Consider the following 19,951-nt stretch of genomic DNA (forward strand, 5'->3'; position numbering starts at 1 on the left):
AACCGTTAGTCTCTTTATATAATATTCATTACTAATTATTACTATACAGGGTAGCACAAAGTTGATGTTATCTTTTTACTATACACCGACTCTTCTTAAGGGTGTAAGGACAGAAAAAATCTATACAAACCATTTGTTATAATTCAATTATTTGCACTTTGATGCAATGGTTTGTCGGAGTTCATTCGAAATTCTCTTTTCTAATTTTTCCAAACCTTCAGAATGTACGTTTCGTTTTAAATTTTGCCAAACAGTTCAAAGGGCCTTTGAAGGGATTCTTTTTCATATATTCTGGCGAATATGGGATTTCCAGGAGGACAAATATATGCTGAAGAGAATGTGTCGTCAACCATACCGACTTTTTTTGAAATAACACATCAAATAAACTTTTAAGGGGCGGAAACTCGTCGTCACTCAGACTTCTAAGTTTCGATTGCTTCTCGGAATATTTGCGTGCCGATTTTCTCGATTTTTGAACTACATTCTATTCCTTTAGAATGTTGCTTACATATTTCTTATCGTTTTCGCAAACTAACCCCCAGTTTAATCTTCTTTTTGGTATTTTATTGCTTATCTGCTTGATCCTGACTTTTTATCAGTTTCCACACGCCGACAGTTATCGTAAATTGTTTCCCATTCTTATAAAGTGATTAACCCTAAAAGATTTCTTCAGATCTTGATTTTGTTCGTAAAGTTTAGTTTGAAACTAAACTTTTTACAGAAACGTAACGTTTATGTATGTATTTTCATCCCCACACCCTTAAATACTCCGAAATAAATATTTTTAAAAGTTTATAAGCGTTTTATTTGGGATGAATATATTTCATAATGCTAAAGCAAGTTTTTGATTTATTTCTCAATCCGAATCCAATATGACCGGACTATTATTGACAACGTTGTGGCGATACCACAGAAACGACTCTTAAACCGATCAAAACATATATTTTAAAACGGCGCTAGACTCTACCGTAATCGTTCTTCGGAGGTAAAAAGCTATTGTTGGACGTATCTTGCCAAGACGTGATTTCCACATGGTCCGAAACGAAAGACGGTATCTGGCATTTAAAGACAGCTGTGTTACCTTTTATGACGAACACATCGTATACCTGGGCTTCATAATACTGGTTAACAACTGTAAAGACGTTTAAAGATAAATTTTTGTTATATACGGTGTCCCGATTCGGAGATATGTCGGTTTACAATAGATAGAAAATTGGAAAATATTTGGGATTTGTTCAGTAAAAAAATTTTCGTAACGCCATCCGTATTCAAGGTGAAGGGCGTTGAAACATTTTTTACGATTTTGTCGCAATTACCGGCAACGTTGTATTGAAATTTCATGTTTTCGAAACTGATACATCCAATGAATTTGTATTTATGTCTGGTTCTCATAGAAGGCGCTAGTTACAAGATTCGTACCAAGTAGTATCGAACTGTTTCAATATTAGATTTCAACTTGAACATCGTTTAATTTCATACCTAAAAGGTACTCTTGATAAAACTTGATACTTTGTAGCGTTTTTGGAGTATCTAGATTTGAAAATTATGAAATAATAACCGACTGAGTCCATAGGATGTGTCAGATTCCAAAACATCTTTTTTTGAAACACCCTGTAAAGGTATATTTTTAATAAATAAGTAAATGCTGTGGTAGTTATGATCTATTTAAAAAGCAGTCGCACGCAAACATAAAATCCATCGATTTATCAACAAAAACATAAAAAAAGTAAGAATTAAAAAATAATAAACATGAAACATCTAAAGTCTGAAATTTTTCGATTCCAAAATCTGTACGCCACTGTACACTTGTGGTAAATTCCTCCAAAGAAACTCAGACTCAATTGAATCACCTACAAAAACACTTTTGAATATCAACGCAGATCAAAATGAATACAATCAACAATCGACACGATAATTCAACTAGATTAACCTCGTACATTCTTATCGTTATTATTTATTGATTGATACTCGTAGTGAATGCCTCCAAAGAAACTCAGACTCAATTGAATCACCTACAAAAACACTTTTGAATATCTACGCAGATCAAAATGAATACAACCAACAATCGACATGATAATTCAACTAGATTAACCTCGTACATTCTTATCGTTATTATTTATTGATTGATACTCGTAGTGAATTCCTCCAAAGAAACTCAGACTCAATTGAATCACCTACAAAAACACTTTTGAATATCAACGCAGATCAAAATGAATACAATTAAAAATCGACACGATAATTCAAATAGATTAACCTCGTACATTCTTATCGTTATTATTTATTGATTGATACTCGTAGTGAATGCCTTCAAGAAAACTCAGACTCAATTGAATCACATACAAAAACATTTTTTAATATCTACGCAGATCAACGTGAATACAATCAACAATCGACACGATAATTCAACTAGATTAACCTCGTACATTCTTATCGTTATTATTTACTGATTGATACTCGTAGTGAATGCCTCCAAAGAAACTCAGACTCAATTGAATCACCTACAAAAACACTTTTGAATATCTACGCAGATCAAAATGAATACAATCAACAATCGACACGATAATTCAACTAGATTAACCTCGTACATTCTTATCGTTATTATTTATTGATTGATACTCGTAGTGAATGCCTCCAAAGAAACTCAGACTCAATTGAATCACCTACAAAAACACTTTTGAATATCTACGCAGATCAAAATGAATACAACCAACAATCGACATGATAATTCAACTAGATTAACCTCGTACATTCTTATCGTTATTATTTATTGATTGATACTCGTAGTGAATTCCTCCAAAGAAACTCAGACTCAATTGAATCACCTACAAAAACACTTTTGAATATCAACGCAGATCAAAATGAATACAATTAAAAATCGACACGATAATTCAAATAGATTAACCTCGTACATTCTTATCGTTATTATTTATTGATTGATACTCGTAGTGAATTCCTCCAAGGAAACTCAGACTCAATTGAATCACCTACAAAAACACTTTTGAATATCTACGCAGATCAAAATGAATACAATCAACAATCGACACGATAATTCAACTAGATTAACCTCGTACATTCTTATCGTTATTATTTATTGATTGATACTCGTAGTGAATGCCTCCAAAGAAACTCAGACTCAATTGAATCACCTACAAAAACACTTTTGAATATCTACGCAGATCAAAATGAATACAATCAACAATCGACACGATAATTCAACTAGATTAACCTCGTACATTCTTATCGTTATTATTTATTGATTGATACTCGTAGTGAATGCCTCCAAAGAAACTCAGACTCAATTGAATCACCTACAAAAACACTTTTGAATATCTACGCAGATCAACGTGAATACAATCAAAAATCGACACGATAATTCAACTAGATTAACCTCGTACATTCTTATCGTTATTATTTATTGATTGATACTCGTAGTGAATGCCTTCAAGGAAACTCAGACTCAATTGAATCACCTACAAAAACACTTTTGAATATCTACGCAGATCAAAATGAATACAATCAACAATCGACACGATAATTCAACTAGATTAACCTCGTACATTCTTATCGTTATTATTTATTGATTGATACTCGTAGTGAATTCCTCCAAAGAAACTCAGACTCAATTGAATCACCTACAAAAACACTTTTGAATATCAACGCAGATCAAAATGAATACAATTAAAAATCGACACGATAATTCAAATAGATTAACCTCGTACATTCTTATCGTTATTATTTATTGATTGATACTCGTAGTGAATTCCTCCAAGGAAACTCAGACTCAATTGAATCACCTACAAAAACACTTTTGAATATCTACGCAGATCAAAATGAATACAATCAACAATCGACACGATAATTCAACTAGATTAACCTCGTACATTCTTATCGTTATTATTTATTGATTGATACTCGTAGTGAATGCCTCCAAAGAAACTCAGACTCAATTGAATCACCTACAAAAACACTTTTGAATATCTACGCAGATCAAAATGAATACAACCAACAATCGACATGATAATTCAACTAGATTAACCTCGTCATTCTTATCGTTATTATTTATTGATTGATACTCGTAGTGAATTCCTCCAAAGAAACTCAGACTCAATTGAATCACCTACAAAAACACTTTTGAATATCAACGCAGATCAAAATGAATACAATTAAAAATCGACACGATAATTCAAATAGATTAACCTCGTACATTCTTATCGTTATTATTTATTGATTGATACTCGTAGTGAATTCCTCCAAGGAAACTCAGACTCAATTGAATCACCTACAAAAACACTTTTGAATATCTACGCAGATCAAAATGAATACAATCAACAATCGACACGATAATTCAACTAGATTAACCTCGTACATTCTTATCGTTATTATTTATTGATTGATACTCGTAGTGAATGCCTTCAAGAAAACTCAGACTCAATTGAATCACCTACAAAAACACTTTTGATCAGCAACAATCGACAATCGACACGATACTGAATTATTATCGTTTAGTAGTTATTGATTGATACGAGGTTCGTAGCAAAATGTAAAGTTAAGTCGTGGTTTGATATATATAAATGCGTACTGTCAAAGAATATATATTCGATAAATGGCCCCCCAATTTAGACTAGGAACATTTTGAGAAACATCTGGAACGTTTACGACGAGGAAAATATCGGAAGGGATGTAGTTTTATCAACATTAATTAATAGCAGAAGTTCGTTTACCGAAATCATTTCCATTATTAGAATATTTATAAACGGTATTATCGTCAGCCACCCAAGCTTCAATTTGTACGAAATCCGTAACGAAACTAGGAACTAAACACTTCAAAATGCCCGTATTTCCTTTCAATACAAACTCGTCGATAACGCGGCTCTGATAAAATTGTTGGACAACTGTAATAAAAGGAGATGCGTGAGATATTGGGAGATGTGAGGCTCTACCGATTCAAAATCAATGACACGTTCAATTATGTTCGGCGTGTACATATTGAGTGGTTCGTAACGTTCAAATTACAAAAATTATGACTCCCCTTAAAAATTTTGCAAATTTCCATTTGCCGAATCAAAACATCTTCGTGTTTATCGTTAATAACAGTGGCTAACGAACATTTGACATATGACAGATGATAATATACAAGGATGGTTCAAATATAAACGCTGAAGCGTTGAAAACAGTCACTTTTTAGTGTACTTATAGCCATGAGCAGGTAGGACGTACCAGTGTCTGTTGGGCAACGTTTTTTTGGTCAAAGATAATCTAAAATCGGAGGAAATTTATCAAAAACTACTCTCCAAACATCCGCGGCACTCTAGATTATCTGTTACCGATGAGATCGTCAGTTCTGTAGTCAAACTCATCTTGGTAGACCTACGCAGTACTGTACGCGATAACGCTGTAGAAACGAAGATGATATTCAGCACTCAATTTTTGAACCTCTCGGTTTTTTAGCAGAAATCCACAGATGGGAAGTTTGCGTGGGTTTCCTGCAGCGAAAATCTATATCACCGAATTGACTTTGATGAAGTCGCTCCAGTTGAAGAGACACAGTGAAATTTGTCTACAGGTCAAAATTACGATATTCCAATCCCCAGACGGGATACAACTCGTCTTACGATGGAAACGTTGAACGAATTGGTTTGGGAAACATTTTGGAACATCCTCCTTATAGTCCCGATTTATCGGAATGCGATTATTATTTATTTGGTCCGTTGATATTGCGATTCGAAATCTGTAAATCAGTAGAAACCTTCGTGAATTATTACGTGATAAACCGAGAGGTTTTTACGAAAAATGCATCCGAAATTTTTCGTAAAAAGTACCAACAGTAGCTACATTTTGAGATATTATTTGCTTGATATAGAACTAGTACTTGATTTTCGTGAATAAATGCATTCCAGGACTCCATTTCCGTTCTCTATTAAGGAAATGTCCTGATGGAATGTTTCGCCTTGTTTGCCCCAAATTTATCGAAAAGAAATGCAGTTTTTGTTTTTTTAAGGATTATATACGATTATTTGTTTGTAATATTCCCAGGAGTTTTTCCTGATCATTCATTTTTCTTATCCTTTATCGGTATTTGAGGACCTACAAGGTCTTATTTAATTTTTGCGTCGTTGAGTTTGGAGAATAAATGTTTTTAGTTTGATTTATTTTTTTTTTTTTTTTCGAAACACTCTATATGGTCAGTCAAATTTTTATTTAAAAAAAGTTGAACGTATCATTGTTGAATTAAAAGACGTTTTCTACATACTTTGATGCGATATATTTTTAAATGAAATAAACAATTATCGGTTGATGATGTCACCAATTCAATTACCGGTGAAATTGAAACAATAAGCAATAAAATTGGTGTTTGGAATGTACATTCTTATCTAAAAATTGCTGAACCAGCAATTTTAGTGCAGTCATTGAAATTTTTCGAATTGAACCGATTTGCATGAAATTTTGGAATTGCCACCCCTTCTCGGTGGCGTAATTTTTTTTCAAAAGAACCACGGATATCCATAGAAGGACTAATTTTGAGAAAAAAATGTTTTATAAAATTTTTGAAACAACCCAATACTTTTCAAGTTATTGGTAATTGAAAATTTGGGAATTTTTTCACGTTTTTCGTCGGTTTTTTGAAAATATCTCAAAAATGATGCTTTTTAAACAAAATTTTATGATGAAATAATTGTAGTAGGTAAAAAACTAAGCAAATAGATTTTTTTTAAGTGTTCTAAGTGCAATATTAAGCGAGATATTAAAGATCCAAACCGTTTTTTATTTTGTATGAAATTTAATCGATGTATTCAATGCCATCTAGCGGCGAACAGATACATTTTATGCATTCTAAGGAAATAGGGTTTTGTAGTGCTTGAAATAAGCTTTAATTTTAGCAGTTTGGTTGCTTTAGGACACTTAATTTTCAAAAAAAAAAACACGATTTAAAAAAAAATTTAAAAAAAAAACACTTTCTTTTCATAATATCTCAAAAATGATGAAAGATAAGTATAAAAATATAATTACGAAAAATTTAGGTCTTTTTCTGACAAAAAAAATTTGATTATTTTTTTTTCTGTCACACAAAAATTGACGCAAATATGATTATTTAAATAGCGCGCGGCAGCGCAATCACAGTTACCCTCGAGCCCTTTGAACCTTCGCCGTTTTAAAATAAAAGGTTTTTCACTATATATTGTTATGAAAAAAGTTGTAGCTCTTTCAATTACCTTCAAAATGGTTTTTTATAAAATGTGGTAGCATCAAAATTGAAGGAGTTATGAACAAAAAACTAAAATCGTTTTTTTCTACTCAAAATTTCGAAGTGTCAACATTCGGAACAAAGTACACACAGTAATACAGAATAAATAGTAATTTTTTACCCTATAATTAAATTATTTTTAAATATGTAATCATATATATTTACTGTTTTAGTTTAGGGGTAGATTTAAGGGTTGAAAAGCTTGAAAATATGATAATCATTTTCGAAAACGTGGAATAACATTTAAATAGTTTTCATTTCATCAAAACAATTTTTTTTAAAACAATTTTTTATCAAGGGGTTGTTTGTAAGAGTCGAAAGGCGGTTAAAAATTCCATAATTAAGATAGATAACATAAAATATTATTCAATATATACTTAAATCTTTTTATGTCTTATCAAAGTAATTTTTTTCAATTTTTTCAATTTTAGGGGTTGTTTCCAACGGTTGTAAGATTTTCGAGGGTTTGAAAATGATTTTATTACGAGGTAATTGTGTTAGAAATCACTTTACAATTTCCCCCCTTAATATTAAACACGTTTTCTACCGATAAAATAGCTCAATGTCAATTTTTCAATCAAAGGGTTGTTTAGACCCCTTAAAAATAATCGGGGAAGCTCGGATCTTTTTTACTCTTAAAGTTAAGGGTAAGATGAAACTAATTCCAAAATTTCATGCAAATTCGACTGCACTATTTCACTTGTTTTGATTATTTTAGAGCTTTCACTTCAGTTAAATATCGCATCGAAACAATTGGGGACAACTACATTAAAAAAAAAATGATTTCGCTTGTATTTTGTACCATAATCTTCTTGTCCGGGTAAATAGATATTCCCTTGGGAATCCCTCCAATTTTCGACGGTAACGAAATCCGATACAAACGAAGGAATTTCGCATTTCATAACTGCCGCATTTCCACGGATTACGTATTCGTTATCGGCCTCAACTTCGTAAGTTTGTACCACAACTAAATACAAAAATCCAATATTATATCAGGGCGTATCTTAAGGGTAGGTTATTGCTGTGGAATACGACACAAGGCGTTAGAAACGGAGACAACTGAATCGATCACAGCGCTCGATGTGGTCAAACTATAAAAAAATAACCTAAACCCCATAAAGATTGTATTCGCTGAACCAAGATTGCCTTATGGCCGCCCAATATGGTTGATTTTACACCCTACATCTTCCACTTGACACGTAAAGCGCTGCTATAAAAAATATTCGAGAAAATGTATTTTTTTGTTACTCTCGGTACCAGGAATTCTTAAAAACGGGCTCTGTTGCCGACGCTACGCGTTCTTGTCGACCGGTATCTACAACGATTAACGAAAATATGCAATCTGCAGTACAGCTAGCAGTTCCAGCATTCCATATTGTGGTCGGATAGAGGAACTTTCGATCTGACAACTCTCACGTCTTCGTCCACCATAGTTTTTTTTTAAAAATTGGTGGGTTGTGTAGAATAGGAATAAGGTGTAAGGTAAATATATTTATCACTCCTTTCGTCGAATATTTATCAGCGAATAGAGCGAGGAATAGAAATCGAAGCTTCTTTGTTTATTGCCCAAAACTACTATTTTGGTTTTGGTTCAAAATATTGGCGAACGCATCTTGAAGAAGTGAAAAAATATTCGCTGATAAATATAATCGGTGTACCGGAATCCATACGAAGCTTTATCAATACCATAATTGGTGTTGTCATTGTACTTATGTACGAGACCGTCATCCGAAACCCAAGAATCAATTTGGACAAAATCGGCCACGAAACTTGGTATCTTGCATTTCATCACGGCCGAATTTCCCCGAATGACGTACTCGTTTTCGGCCTCGGTCACATAGTACTGCGACACAACTAAAAATGACAAAAACCCAAATTAGAAGAATTACCGTAATTATCGGAAACTGTCAACGAATTGCCCTGATCATCTATCCACGAATCGACGTAGACGAAATCGGCGACGAACGAAGGTATGCTACATTTTAGCACTGCCGTGTTGCCGCGTATCACGTATTCCGTTAATATTTCCGCTTTGTAAAATTGATTTACGACTGAAATAAATAATTCAAATTGTTTTAAAACGAAAGACGAGGACGAGATTCCAGAAGTACCTGACCTGACCTGACCTAGTTGCTTGAAGTACACAAACCGTACAGTTTGAAGACACCACGTTGTTTAATATTTGTTTGGCAGCCACCAATAGTAAACATGTTTATTGATTCGGAATGCATAAATAAAATATTGGATAGCAGAGTTCAGACCTGCAAAGATCAGCAGCAGTAGAGGTCGATCGAACAGTGGACTTAGAAGGGAGAACCGGCTCCAAAGAAGCCAAAGACTGTTCCATTTGCACCAGCTCACAGATCCGTCATTGCAACGGTCGAAATTAATAAATTAAAGTTCGAATAGCTACATAACGCACCCTATTCGCCAGATTCAACCCCCTCGGATTATTTTCCGTACCTAAACTTGAAAAAATGGTCGAAGATTCTCCAAGAGGTGATGACAGGAGTTAATGACTATTTTGAGAAGCTTGACGATTCTTATTGGGAAAAGGACATCGAACTTGTTGGACCAGCACAAACCGTACAGTTTGAAGACACCACGTTGCATTAGTACAACCAATATAAAAGCTTGATTCTACTCTGGAGGAGGCTGCTCTTTCGTTTTCAACAATAAAATATTGGGTAGCAGAGTTTAGAACTGCAAAGATCAGCAGCAGCAGTAGAGGTCGATCGAACAATGGACTTAGAAGGGAGAACCGGCTCCAAAGAAGCCAAAGACTGTTCCATTTGCACCAGCTCACAGATCCGTCATTGCAACGGTCGAAATTAATAAATTAAAGTTCGAATAGCTACATAACGCACCCTATTCGCCAGATTCAACCCCCTCGGATTATTTTCCGTACCTAAATTTGAAAAAATGGTCGAAGATTCTCCAAGAGGTGATGTCAGGAGTTAATGACTATTTTGAGAAGCTTGACGATTCTTATTGGAAAAAGGACATCGAACTTGTTGGGACAGGTACTTCTGGGACTAACCTCGTAACCAAGAATTTCATCTCATTACCTTAGGACTATTATACACGTACCGGTTTGACCGGTTTATTCGCCGTGCGTTCAATATCTCAAAAATCGATTTTATTGAAATTCCGATTCGGTTTTTTGATATGGATTTATGAATTGCACGAAACGGCACTAAACAAAACTTTTTCTTTAAATTCGTAAATCTATCATGGAGGTGAAAGCTGATGTTGAATACACACCAAGTTATCGTCTTCAGAGACAGTTTACCTTCAGTCTCTGAAGACGATAACTTGGTTGTAGAAACTTGGTTGTCGAGTTAACTAGTTGCCGAAACGTTCTAATGATACATTTTCACTTTTTATATTAATTATTTAATATAATTGGAATTTTTTCAAATTTAACTATAGTACAAGCGCTTAGCATCATAATCCATGACAAATAAAATACGTTTAGGTTTAATTAAAGCCCTGTATGATATTATAAATAATAACTCTCCAGAATTCACTCTTATTCTATAGGTTTTTCGTTAAATTTCAATATTTCGATATAGAAACACGTTCAGTACTGCGTGAATCAAAATCGTTGAAGACAACGCGTATAAAATAAAGTGCAACCCTCGTATATCGTGTCTTGTATTACATTGTACGCTTGTTTTGGCCTATTTTTAGAAATGGAGTTAATAATTCATCTCTAAAGTTATTAAAATTGAAAATTTCACTCTGATGGGGTCTGTTGAAGATTTTTGATTTTTTTGACCGTCGTCTTCTAAGCAATACGTCCGTTTTTGATTTTTATTAGTGTGGGTTGACATCTATTCAATTCAATTTGCTAAATTCCATGATTAAAATACTCAATTTCATCTTTAATATTTGAGAAAATTCACAAATTTAATTAAAAATTATTTAAAAATACCCCTCAAAAAATGGAAGTTACTTTTTAATCCGATGTTTTCCCAAATACGCCAACCTGCAGGGATTTCATTCTAATCTAATCACCAACGGTCTCAGCGATAGTTTCAAAAATAAATGTTCGTCGTTAATGTATAAAGGACCAGATTTAAAAAAAATTCACTCTGTATATTTGATTTGTTTTTGAATATCAACACTCATAAGCTCAAAGAGACAAAGACGAGTTATATCCGGCACTATGTTGTTTCGAAGAATGCATATCATATTTTTCACGCTTTCAGCTACAGGCAATATATTTCTAAAGAAGCTAAAAATAGCACTACGGTTCCGAACAGCTATTTAGCCTTCACTTATTTATCGAAACTCGCTACTATTTTCCAACGTAAATGAATCCACCACTTTATTTTCAAAATATTGCCGATAAAAAACGACCACGATGTTTTTCCAAATTAAAATAAGTTTCGAAACACTTTAAGTGGATAAATACGGGGTGTGCTAGAAAAGCGAACGATTTTATAAACTATCTTGCGTTATGAGAGGGAGTTACGCGGGTGGTGGGGATCAGAAATTTAGTCGCGCTGGATCAACCAGACATAAATCGGTGTCCGAGGAAGTGTGTGGGTCAAAAAGTTCGAAGCTGCTGGTTCGACTCTCGATCAGAAACCAACATCAACAAGAACAAAAGACATAATTCAACAAGTTAGAGCTTCAGTTCAACGTAATCCTGGTCCGTGGTATCCAGAACATCGTGGCATCGCAAGATCTGACATTAAATCCGGATAAAATTCAATTTGTGCAGAAATTACAGCCAAATGATTTAATTTTAAGACTTTTATTGAATTGCCGTTAGATAACCCACGTCAAAAGCCTCTGCATTCGCTCAAAGTAACCGTTTGGGCGGCCATATTAGCGCGGAGCTATCGGACCCTATTTCTTTCTATAAATAGCCATGTTAAGGGATTTTTTCTTTCCTCATTCCCAGCAATGTGAAGCCTATAATCGTACGAAATGGTTTCAACAAGATGGCGCGACGTGTCATACTTCTAATGCCTCTTTGGTGGTCGTAAACCAGATTTTTGCTGGGTAATTGATATCTCGCCGAGGTGACATTGCATGGCCGGACCTAACACCACCGGATTTTTTATGTGGGGATACCTGAAGAGTAGAGTCTACTTCAATAACCCAGCCGAGCTCAATCAGTTGAAAGACCAACGTCCGAGAAGCAATTTCCCGCGCAATGTGTCAGCGAGTTTTTACCAATTTGAGATCTAGATTCGAGAAATGTTTGCAGCGCTATGGTGCACACATGGATGATGAATTTCCTTGATGGATGGTCCAGAAGTACCTGATGTGAATTTTCTTCAACATTTCTGGAGGTGACGCATTTGGTGAACCACTGCGACGATGATCTTCGTCTCGTCTTAAGTCTGCTATCCAATATTTCACTGTTGGACCAGCCTGAGTAGAATCTAATCTTGATTAGACTTTCTCAAGGAGCGCGTCTTTTGCAAGAGGACCAAGAATCCATCACGATATCTGAACTTCTCCGTCGTAAATGCATTGAACACTAACTGTAACCTCTGTATCAGCATTGTATGAAAAAAAAAATAGTTTTTGTAAAGAATTTTCCAGTTTGTGGGAAAGCAAAACTACAAATTTTCAATTTTAAATGATGTAGCGTCCATTTTGTGCGGCTCCCTATTTTCCAGATGTTATTCCGTTCTCTAAAAAAGACCCCATTATTCGGCCATTCCTCTCAACCGAATGCGTCATCGATTTATTTTTATACACCCTTCTAAGATATAGTGCGAGTTTGTAACCCAGTGACTCGATTTTAACCAGCACTACGTGACGTGTCAAAGTTGTATAAATTATTCTAATTAGGGATGAAATTGTTTACAAAACTATATGAGGGGCGGAACCTCTGCCAAATTTCATGATACCAAGTAATTGGGAGTAAATCATGTTCACATATATGAAATACAACACATTCTAGCTTGAACTTGACTTGCTGAACAAAAAACGCCGAAGAAAGTTCATTGCTACGTCGAACAATGTCCAAATTCTATTTTTTGCTTATTTTTCTGACATATTTCAACATTTTTTGCCTCTTAGCAATGATTTTCTCAACACATTCTAGCTTGAACTTAACTTGCTGAACAAAAAAAAAACGCTGAAGATAGTACATTGCTACGTCGAACAATGTCCAAATTCTATTTTTTTGCTTATTTTTCTGACATATTTCAACATTTTTTGCTCTTAGCAATGATTTTCTTAACACATTCTAGCTTGAACTTGACTTGCTGAACGAAAAACGCTGAAGAAAATGTGTTGCTGCGTCGAACAATGTCCAAATTCTATTTTTTTGCTTATTTTTCTGACATATTTCAACATTTTTTGCTCTTAGCAATGATTTTCTCAACACATTCTAGCTTGAACTTAACTTGCTGAACAAAAAAAAAACGCTGAAGATAGTACATTGCTACGTCGAACAATGTCCAAATTCTATTTTTTTGCTTATTTTTCTGACATATTTCAACATTTTTTGCTCTTAGCAATGATTTTCTTAACACATTCTAGCTTGAACTTGACTTGCTGAACGAAAAACGCTGAAGAAAATGTGTTGCTACGTCGAACAATGTCCAAATTCTATTTTTTGCTTATTTTTCTGACATATTTCAACATTTTTTTGCTCTTAGTAATGATTTTCTTAACACATTCTAGCTTGAACTTGACTTGCTGAACGAAAAACGCTGAAGAAAATGTGTTGCTACGTCGAACAATGTCCAAATTCTATTTTTTGCTTATTTTTCTGACATATTTCAACATTTTTTTGCTCTTAGTAATGATTTTCTTAACACATTCTAGCTTGAACTTGACTTGCTGAACGAAAAACGCTGAAGAAAATGTGTTGCTACGTCGAACAATGTCCAAATTCTATTTTTTGCTTATTTTTCTGACATATTTCAACATTTTTTGCTCTTAGCAATGATTTTCTCAACACATTCTAGCTTGAACTTAACTTGCTGAACAAAAAAAAAACGCTGAAGATAGTACATTGCTACGTCGAACAATGTCCAAATTCTATTTTTTTGCTTATTTTTCTGACATATTTCAACATTTTTTGCTCTTAGCAATGATTTTCTTAACACATTCTAGCTTGAACTTGACTTGCTGAACGAAAAACGCTGAAGAAAATGTGTTGCTGCGTCGAACAATGTCCAAATTCTATTTTTTGCTTATTTTTCTGACATATTTCAACATTTTTTGCTCTTAGCAATGATTTTCTTAACACATTCTAGCTTTAACTTGACTTGCTGAACGAAAAACGCTGAAGAAAATGTGTTGCTACGTCGAACAATGTCCAAATTCTATTTTTTGCTTATTTTTCTGACATATTTCAACATTTTTTTGCTCTTAGCAATGATTTTCTCAACACATTCTAGCTTGAACTTGACTTGCTAAACAAAAAACGCTGAAGAAAGTTCATTGCTACGTCGAACAATGTGCAAATGCTAGCCAGAAGAATAAGCAAAAAAATAGAATTTGAACATTGTTCCATGTAGCAACAAATTTTCTTCAGCGTTTTTCGTTCAGCAAGTCGAGTTCAAGCTGGCAAATATAGAAAAAATCCGTGTCTGACCATGATGATCGGCCAATTTCAAGTTTTTATTTTGTTGTTCATTCCTTAGAATCATTCGAACATTTTTCAACGTAGGAACAAATTTTCTTCAGCATTTTTTATTCAGCAAGTCAAATTTTCAGCTGTAATTGTAGCTGTAGTTGTTTTTAGCAACAAAAAAACTGCAAATTTTGCATAATTTTTTATCAAATATTGCCGATTTGACCTTGACAGATCTTTTTCGAAAAACATCAAACGTCTCGGTGGATGAAAATCGTAATGGCGAAACAACTTTTGAAAGGTCAACTTCAGCTGCAGTTCAAGTCAATAAAACACTAAAATTTCATAAACTTTTAAGTAAATTTATGCAAATAAGGACATCTGATTTCGGGAGAAACAAGGAGAATCGTTGAAATTTACAAATAAATCAAATTTACCATAATTGTTGTTAAAATTATAAACGGACCCATCCGAACCAACCCAAGCTTCCACCCTAACGAAATCCGATACGAAAGAAGGGATGTTACATTTTATAACGGCCGTGTTGCCACGTATTACGTATTCAGATACTACTTCTGCCTCGTAATATTGGTTGACAACTGAAAACGAGAAAATTAAAATTTTATTTCGAATAGAATAGATAATAAATAAGATCATAGTTTACTATAATCAATATATACGAGGACGACTTTTTTTCAGCCTCCGATCGCTCCGTGCAGACGCTACGCGGGCATCCAGGCGTCAGTCGGCGTTGTGCTACAGCAATTATTAATGCTCCCGTCACGTGTGATTCGTTTTTTACATGCTGAAGGACACAGCGCTACAGAAATTCATCGTGCGTATGGGAAAACTTCATAATTGATGGTGTTGTGCGTGAATGGTGTCCAAAGTTTAATGACGTGCATGATGAAGGGGACCAAGGACGCAAATCTGTCGTTTCAGATGACCTGGTTCAACAAGTTGACAAAATGGTTGAAGAAAACTGCAGATTTACCATTACTGCTTGTTCTACGGAATTTCCAGTTTCGAGATCTGTCGCACTACACGAGTTTTACTAAGTTTCCTAATGAAATGTTGAAAATAAACAATACATTGTCAAAAGAACGTGTCAGGATGTTTTTCAGGGTATCTTAATAGAGATATTGTCCTAATTAGGGAAACCCCCAATGTGATCATTCATCTTAATTTGACCAATACAACTTTCTAAAGGCTGGTAATAACAAGATTCCTTCTCCCAGACATTCATTCATTCCTCCAGACAGTAAGAACTTCCTACGAATAATAACAGGAGTTCTATCGCCTCAACAAACACCTGAAGACGCTAGACCTAGCAGATAATGTGACGTGCAGGTTTTGTTGCACAGAGGACGAAAACTCTATCCACACTCTCTCGGAGTGTGAAATTCCAGAGCACTGCACCTGGGAACGAAGATCTCCGGCAATTAAAGCCATTCCATCCTTCGGTATCGCAGCAAGAAAGGGGGACACAACAAATCCTTTGTATTCGAGACCCCAAATCTATATACATCCCTCCAGACAGGGTTTTAGCTTAAAACGAAAAGAGGGTGAAGGGAATAGAGACTCGAGTTGATCCTGCAGGTCTTTAAACTCTAAAAATTCGTGATTTGATAGCCTTACTGATGAAAAATTGGGGCAAAGACGGCTGGATGATTTTTTGCCGAAACGTTTTGGCTGACTTGGGTTGAAGATGTTTTAGGAATAGCACTGTGTCTGACGCCTTTCTATGATCAAGTTACTTTTTGACCACACTGGTCATGATTGTTTTATTCACTTCCAGCACTGGTGTTTGCGTTAAATTTACTAAAATATCTCAAAAATATGCCGTAGGCGTGTATGAAGATCCATTATATTTTTATTATACGAGGTGTCTAGAATCAAAAACCATATTTTTGCGAAGTAGAGTTTGATATTGTTTCTAATAGATTTTTTCGTGGTGAATTCAGTACAACTGTTTTATTTTTTAGCAAATCCCGTCACATCCCAGTGTTTTTTGAGGTCAAAGTTGAGGTTTAGTTGCAATATCCAATATTCTTCACGTGACTACCCATTTTGTAATAATTAAAGTTGAGATTTTTTATTATTTTCTGTTATAAAATGAAAATTTTCGATTTTTTTGATGTTTGTGACAGTTTTTTCCACTTTTTCGAAAATTTCTTGAGATGGATTCGGCGGATTTTGATTCTATATAAAAAAAACTTTGAATGAAACATATTTAAACATCGGAATCCTAGTTTTAAGGAATAATTAGTTTAGTATATCATCCGTGGAAAGCTACAACAACCAGGCGTTTATTATTTTATATAACAAATATTATTTTTCAATATTAATTTTTATAGACGAAATAACAATAAAAAATAATTTCTAATCCAAAAATTACCACTTACAAAATGCAATGTTCAGTCTATTGTGAATTCTAGTGTAATAATGGAAAATTTGGGAGGCGGCGTAAACGTCTAAAAATCTTTCAACAGTTAATGAAAAAAGTATCGAAAACTAGAAACTATTCGATTGTTTCGAATATAAAGCATATATTTTTATAAAAACTACAAGACTTTGGCTTCTGGTAGATCCCTTTTGGGTCTCCAATAGCATTTACAGCTGTTGCGAAAAACCTGGATGTGCCTGAACACAATAATTTTTTCATTTTAGTCCTTTTAGATGTTTCGCAACTTTCTCGATCAAAATAGCAGTAACTGTCTAGGTAGAAATCGAAAATTACTCAACAAAACATGAGACAATAAAAAAAAATAATCAAATAATCGTTTTTTTTTCTATGTAATATCTCACAGTTCCGATCGGTGTTAAAATTCTAATTCAAATATTTATTCAAAGTTTAAAAAAGTTTCCGGTTGTAAACAATTATTGTATGCACCTGTAACATTTAACAGAATCGGTTTCAGCCCGCCGGCATTGAAAAGTAAACATTTTTAAGCGTAGGATGGGTACTGAATTTGATTATTTAATGATGTTGGGATAAAAATAGTTGTGAATGAATACAGGAAATTACATATCTAAGTATATATATATATATATATATATATATATATATATATTGATGACAAGATTTTATTTAATATACATACCAGTTTTACATTCTTCTTACATTCAGAGGATTTCGGTTACTGAATAAGCCTAGTAAAATTTTGAAACGCGAATAACTCGTAAACTAAGAAAAATTCGAAAAAAACTGCCCCGACAAAAAATGTAGATCACAAAATTTTCTACAAAAAAGGTCTCCAGTAATTTTTTCGTTGGAGCTACTATTTTTGAGCAAATCTGCCTCAACGCAAATTTAAGTTCCAGGCGCACATGGAAATTGTTGTAACTCTAGGAAAACTACTTCGTTTTCGAAAAATCAAAATGCATCATGATGGTTTAGATCTATATTTGCTACTTGGGTAAGGTAGCATAATTTTCGACTCTCAGCTTCAAGTTTATGAAAAAACATGATCAGGATGATTTATCCTTATTCTTACAATTTTGAAAATGTAGGGAAAGTTCAAAATGTTGCGTTTTTCCTTAAATACGTCCTTAAAGATTCAAGAGTAAGTTTATTCGTTAATTTCAAGTTGTATTTATGAAATCACGTTACACAGAATCGATTGCGAATCGTAATTTTCGAGTCATTCGCGATTCAAAATATTTTTAAGCGTTCAAACCCATTTTATAATGGAAATTTTGAGGTTAGGAAAAGACCAATCTGTAGAGAATTTTGTCCTGAACATTTTTTGTTCCGACAGTTTTTGTCGAAATCCTCATAGTTTTTGAGTTATCAGCAATTCAAAATATTTTTGAGTACATGAATCCATTTTATGGTGAAAATTTTGAGGTTAGGAAAAAATGCTTCAAGACCAATCTTTAGAGAATTTTGTTCTGAACATTTTTTGTTCCGACAGTTTGTGTCGGAATCCTCATAGTTTTTGAGTTATCAGCAGTTCAAAATGTTTTTGAGTACATTAACCTATTTTAAAGAGAAAATTTTGAGGTTAGGAAAAAATGCTTCAAGACCAATCTGTAGAGAATTTTGTTCTGAACATTTTTTGTTCCGACAGTTTTTGTCGAAATCCTCATAGTTTTTGAGTTATCAGCAATTCAAAATGTTTTTGAGTACATGAATCCATTTTATGGTGAAAATTTTGAGGTTAGGAAAAAATGCTTCAAGACCAATCTTTAGAGAATTTTGTTCTGAACTTTTTTTGTTGCGACGGTTTGTGTCGGAATCCTCATAGTTTTTGAGTTATCAGCAATTCAAAATGTTTTTGAGTTCATTAACCTATTTTAAAGAGAAAATTTTGAGGTTAGGAAAAAATGCTTCAAGACCAATCTGTAGAGAATTTTGTTCTGAACATTTTTTGTTCCGACAGTTTGTGTCGGAATCCTCATAGTTTTTGAGTTATCAGCAATTCAAAATGTTTTTGAGTACATGAACCCATTTTACGGTGAAAATTTTGAGGTTAGGAAAAAATGCTTCAAGACCAATCTGTAGAGAATTTTGTTTTGAACTTTTTTTGTTGCGACGGTTTGTGTCGGAATCCTCATAGTTTTTGAGTTATCAGCAATTCAAAATGTTTTTGAGTACATGAACCCATTTTACGGTGAAAATTTTGAGGTTAGGAAAAAATGCTTCAAGACCAATCTGTAGAGAATTTTGTTCTGAACATTTTTTGTTCCGACAGTTTTTGTCGAAATCCTCATAGTTTTTGAGTTATCAGCAATTCAAAATATTTTTGAGTACATGAATCCATTTTACGGTGAAAATTTTGAGGTTAGGAAAAAATGCTTCAGGAACAATCTGTAGAGAATTTTGTCCTGAACATTTTTTGTTCCGGCAATTTGTGTCGGAATCCTCATAGTTTTTGAGTTATCAGCAATTCAAAATGTTTTTGAGTACATGAACCCATTTTACGGTGAAAATTTTGAGGTTAGGAAAAAATGCTTCAAGACCAATCTGTAGAGAATTTTGTCCTGAACATTTTTTGTTCTGATAGTTTGTGTCGGAATCCTCATAGTTTTTGAGTTATCAGCAATTCAAAATGTTTTTGAGTACATGAACCCATTTTACGGTGAAAATTTTGAGGTTAGGAAAAAATGCTTCAAGACCAATCTGTAGAGAATTTTGTTCTGAACTTTTT

General features: G+C 33.8%; 1 protein-coding gene across 6 annotated transcripts in view; it reads right to left on the reverse strand.

The window, feature by feature from the left end:
* LOC130449915 (cell adhesion molecule Dscam2) overlaps positions 1 to 19,951 on the reverse strand; it is a 193,948-nt gene that overhangs the window by 151,995 nt on the left and 22,002 nt on the right. The window contains exon 3 of one of the 6 annotated variants that reach the window (XM_056787995.1): positions 8,046 to 8,210. The exons of 2 other annotated variants lie outside the window; for them this stretch is intronic. In XM_056787995.1, coding sequence (XP_056643973.1) covers positions 8,046 to 8,210 — 165 coding nt within the window. Of the gene's footprint in view, positions 1 to 4,721; positions 4,864 to 8,045; positions 8,211 to 9,132; positions 9,295 to 15,235; positions 15,392 to 19,951 lie in introns of those variants that run through there. 3 more of the 6 variants (XM_056787996.1, XM_056787997.1, XM_056788000.1) reach the window with 3 other exon arrangements.

The sequence above is a fragment of the Diorhabda sublineata genome, chromosome 10, assembly GCF_026230105.1.
Source record: "Diorhabda sublineata isolate icDioSubl1.1 chromosome 10, icDioSubl1.1, whole genome shotgun sequence".
Lineage (NCBI taxonomy): Eukaryota > Metazoa > Arthropoda > Insecta > Coleoptera > Chrysomelidae > Diorhabda > Diorhabda sublineata.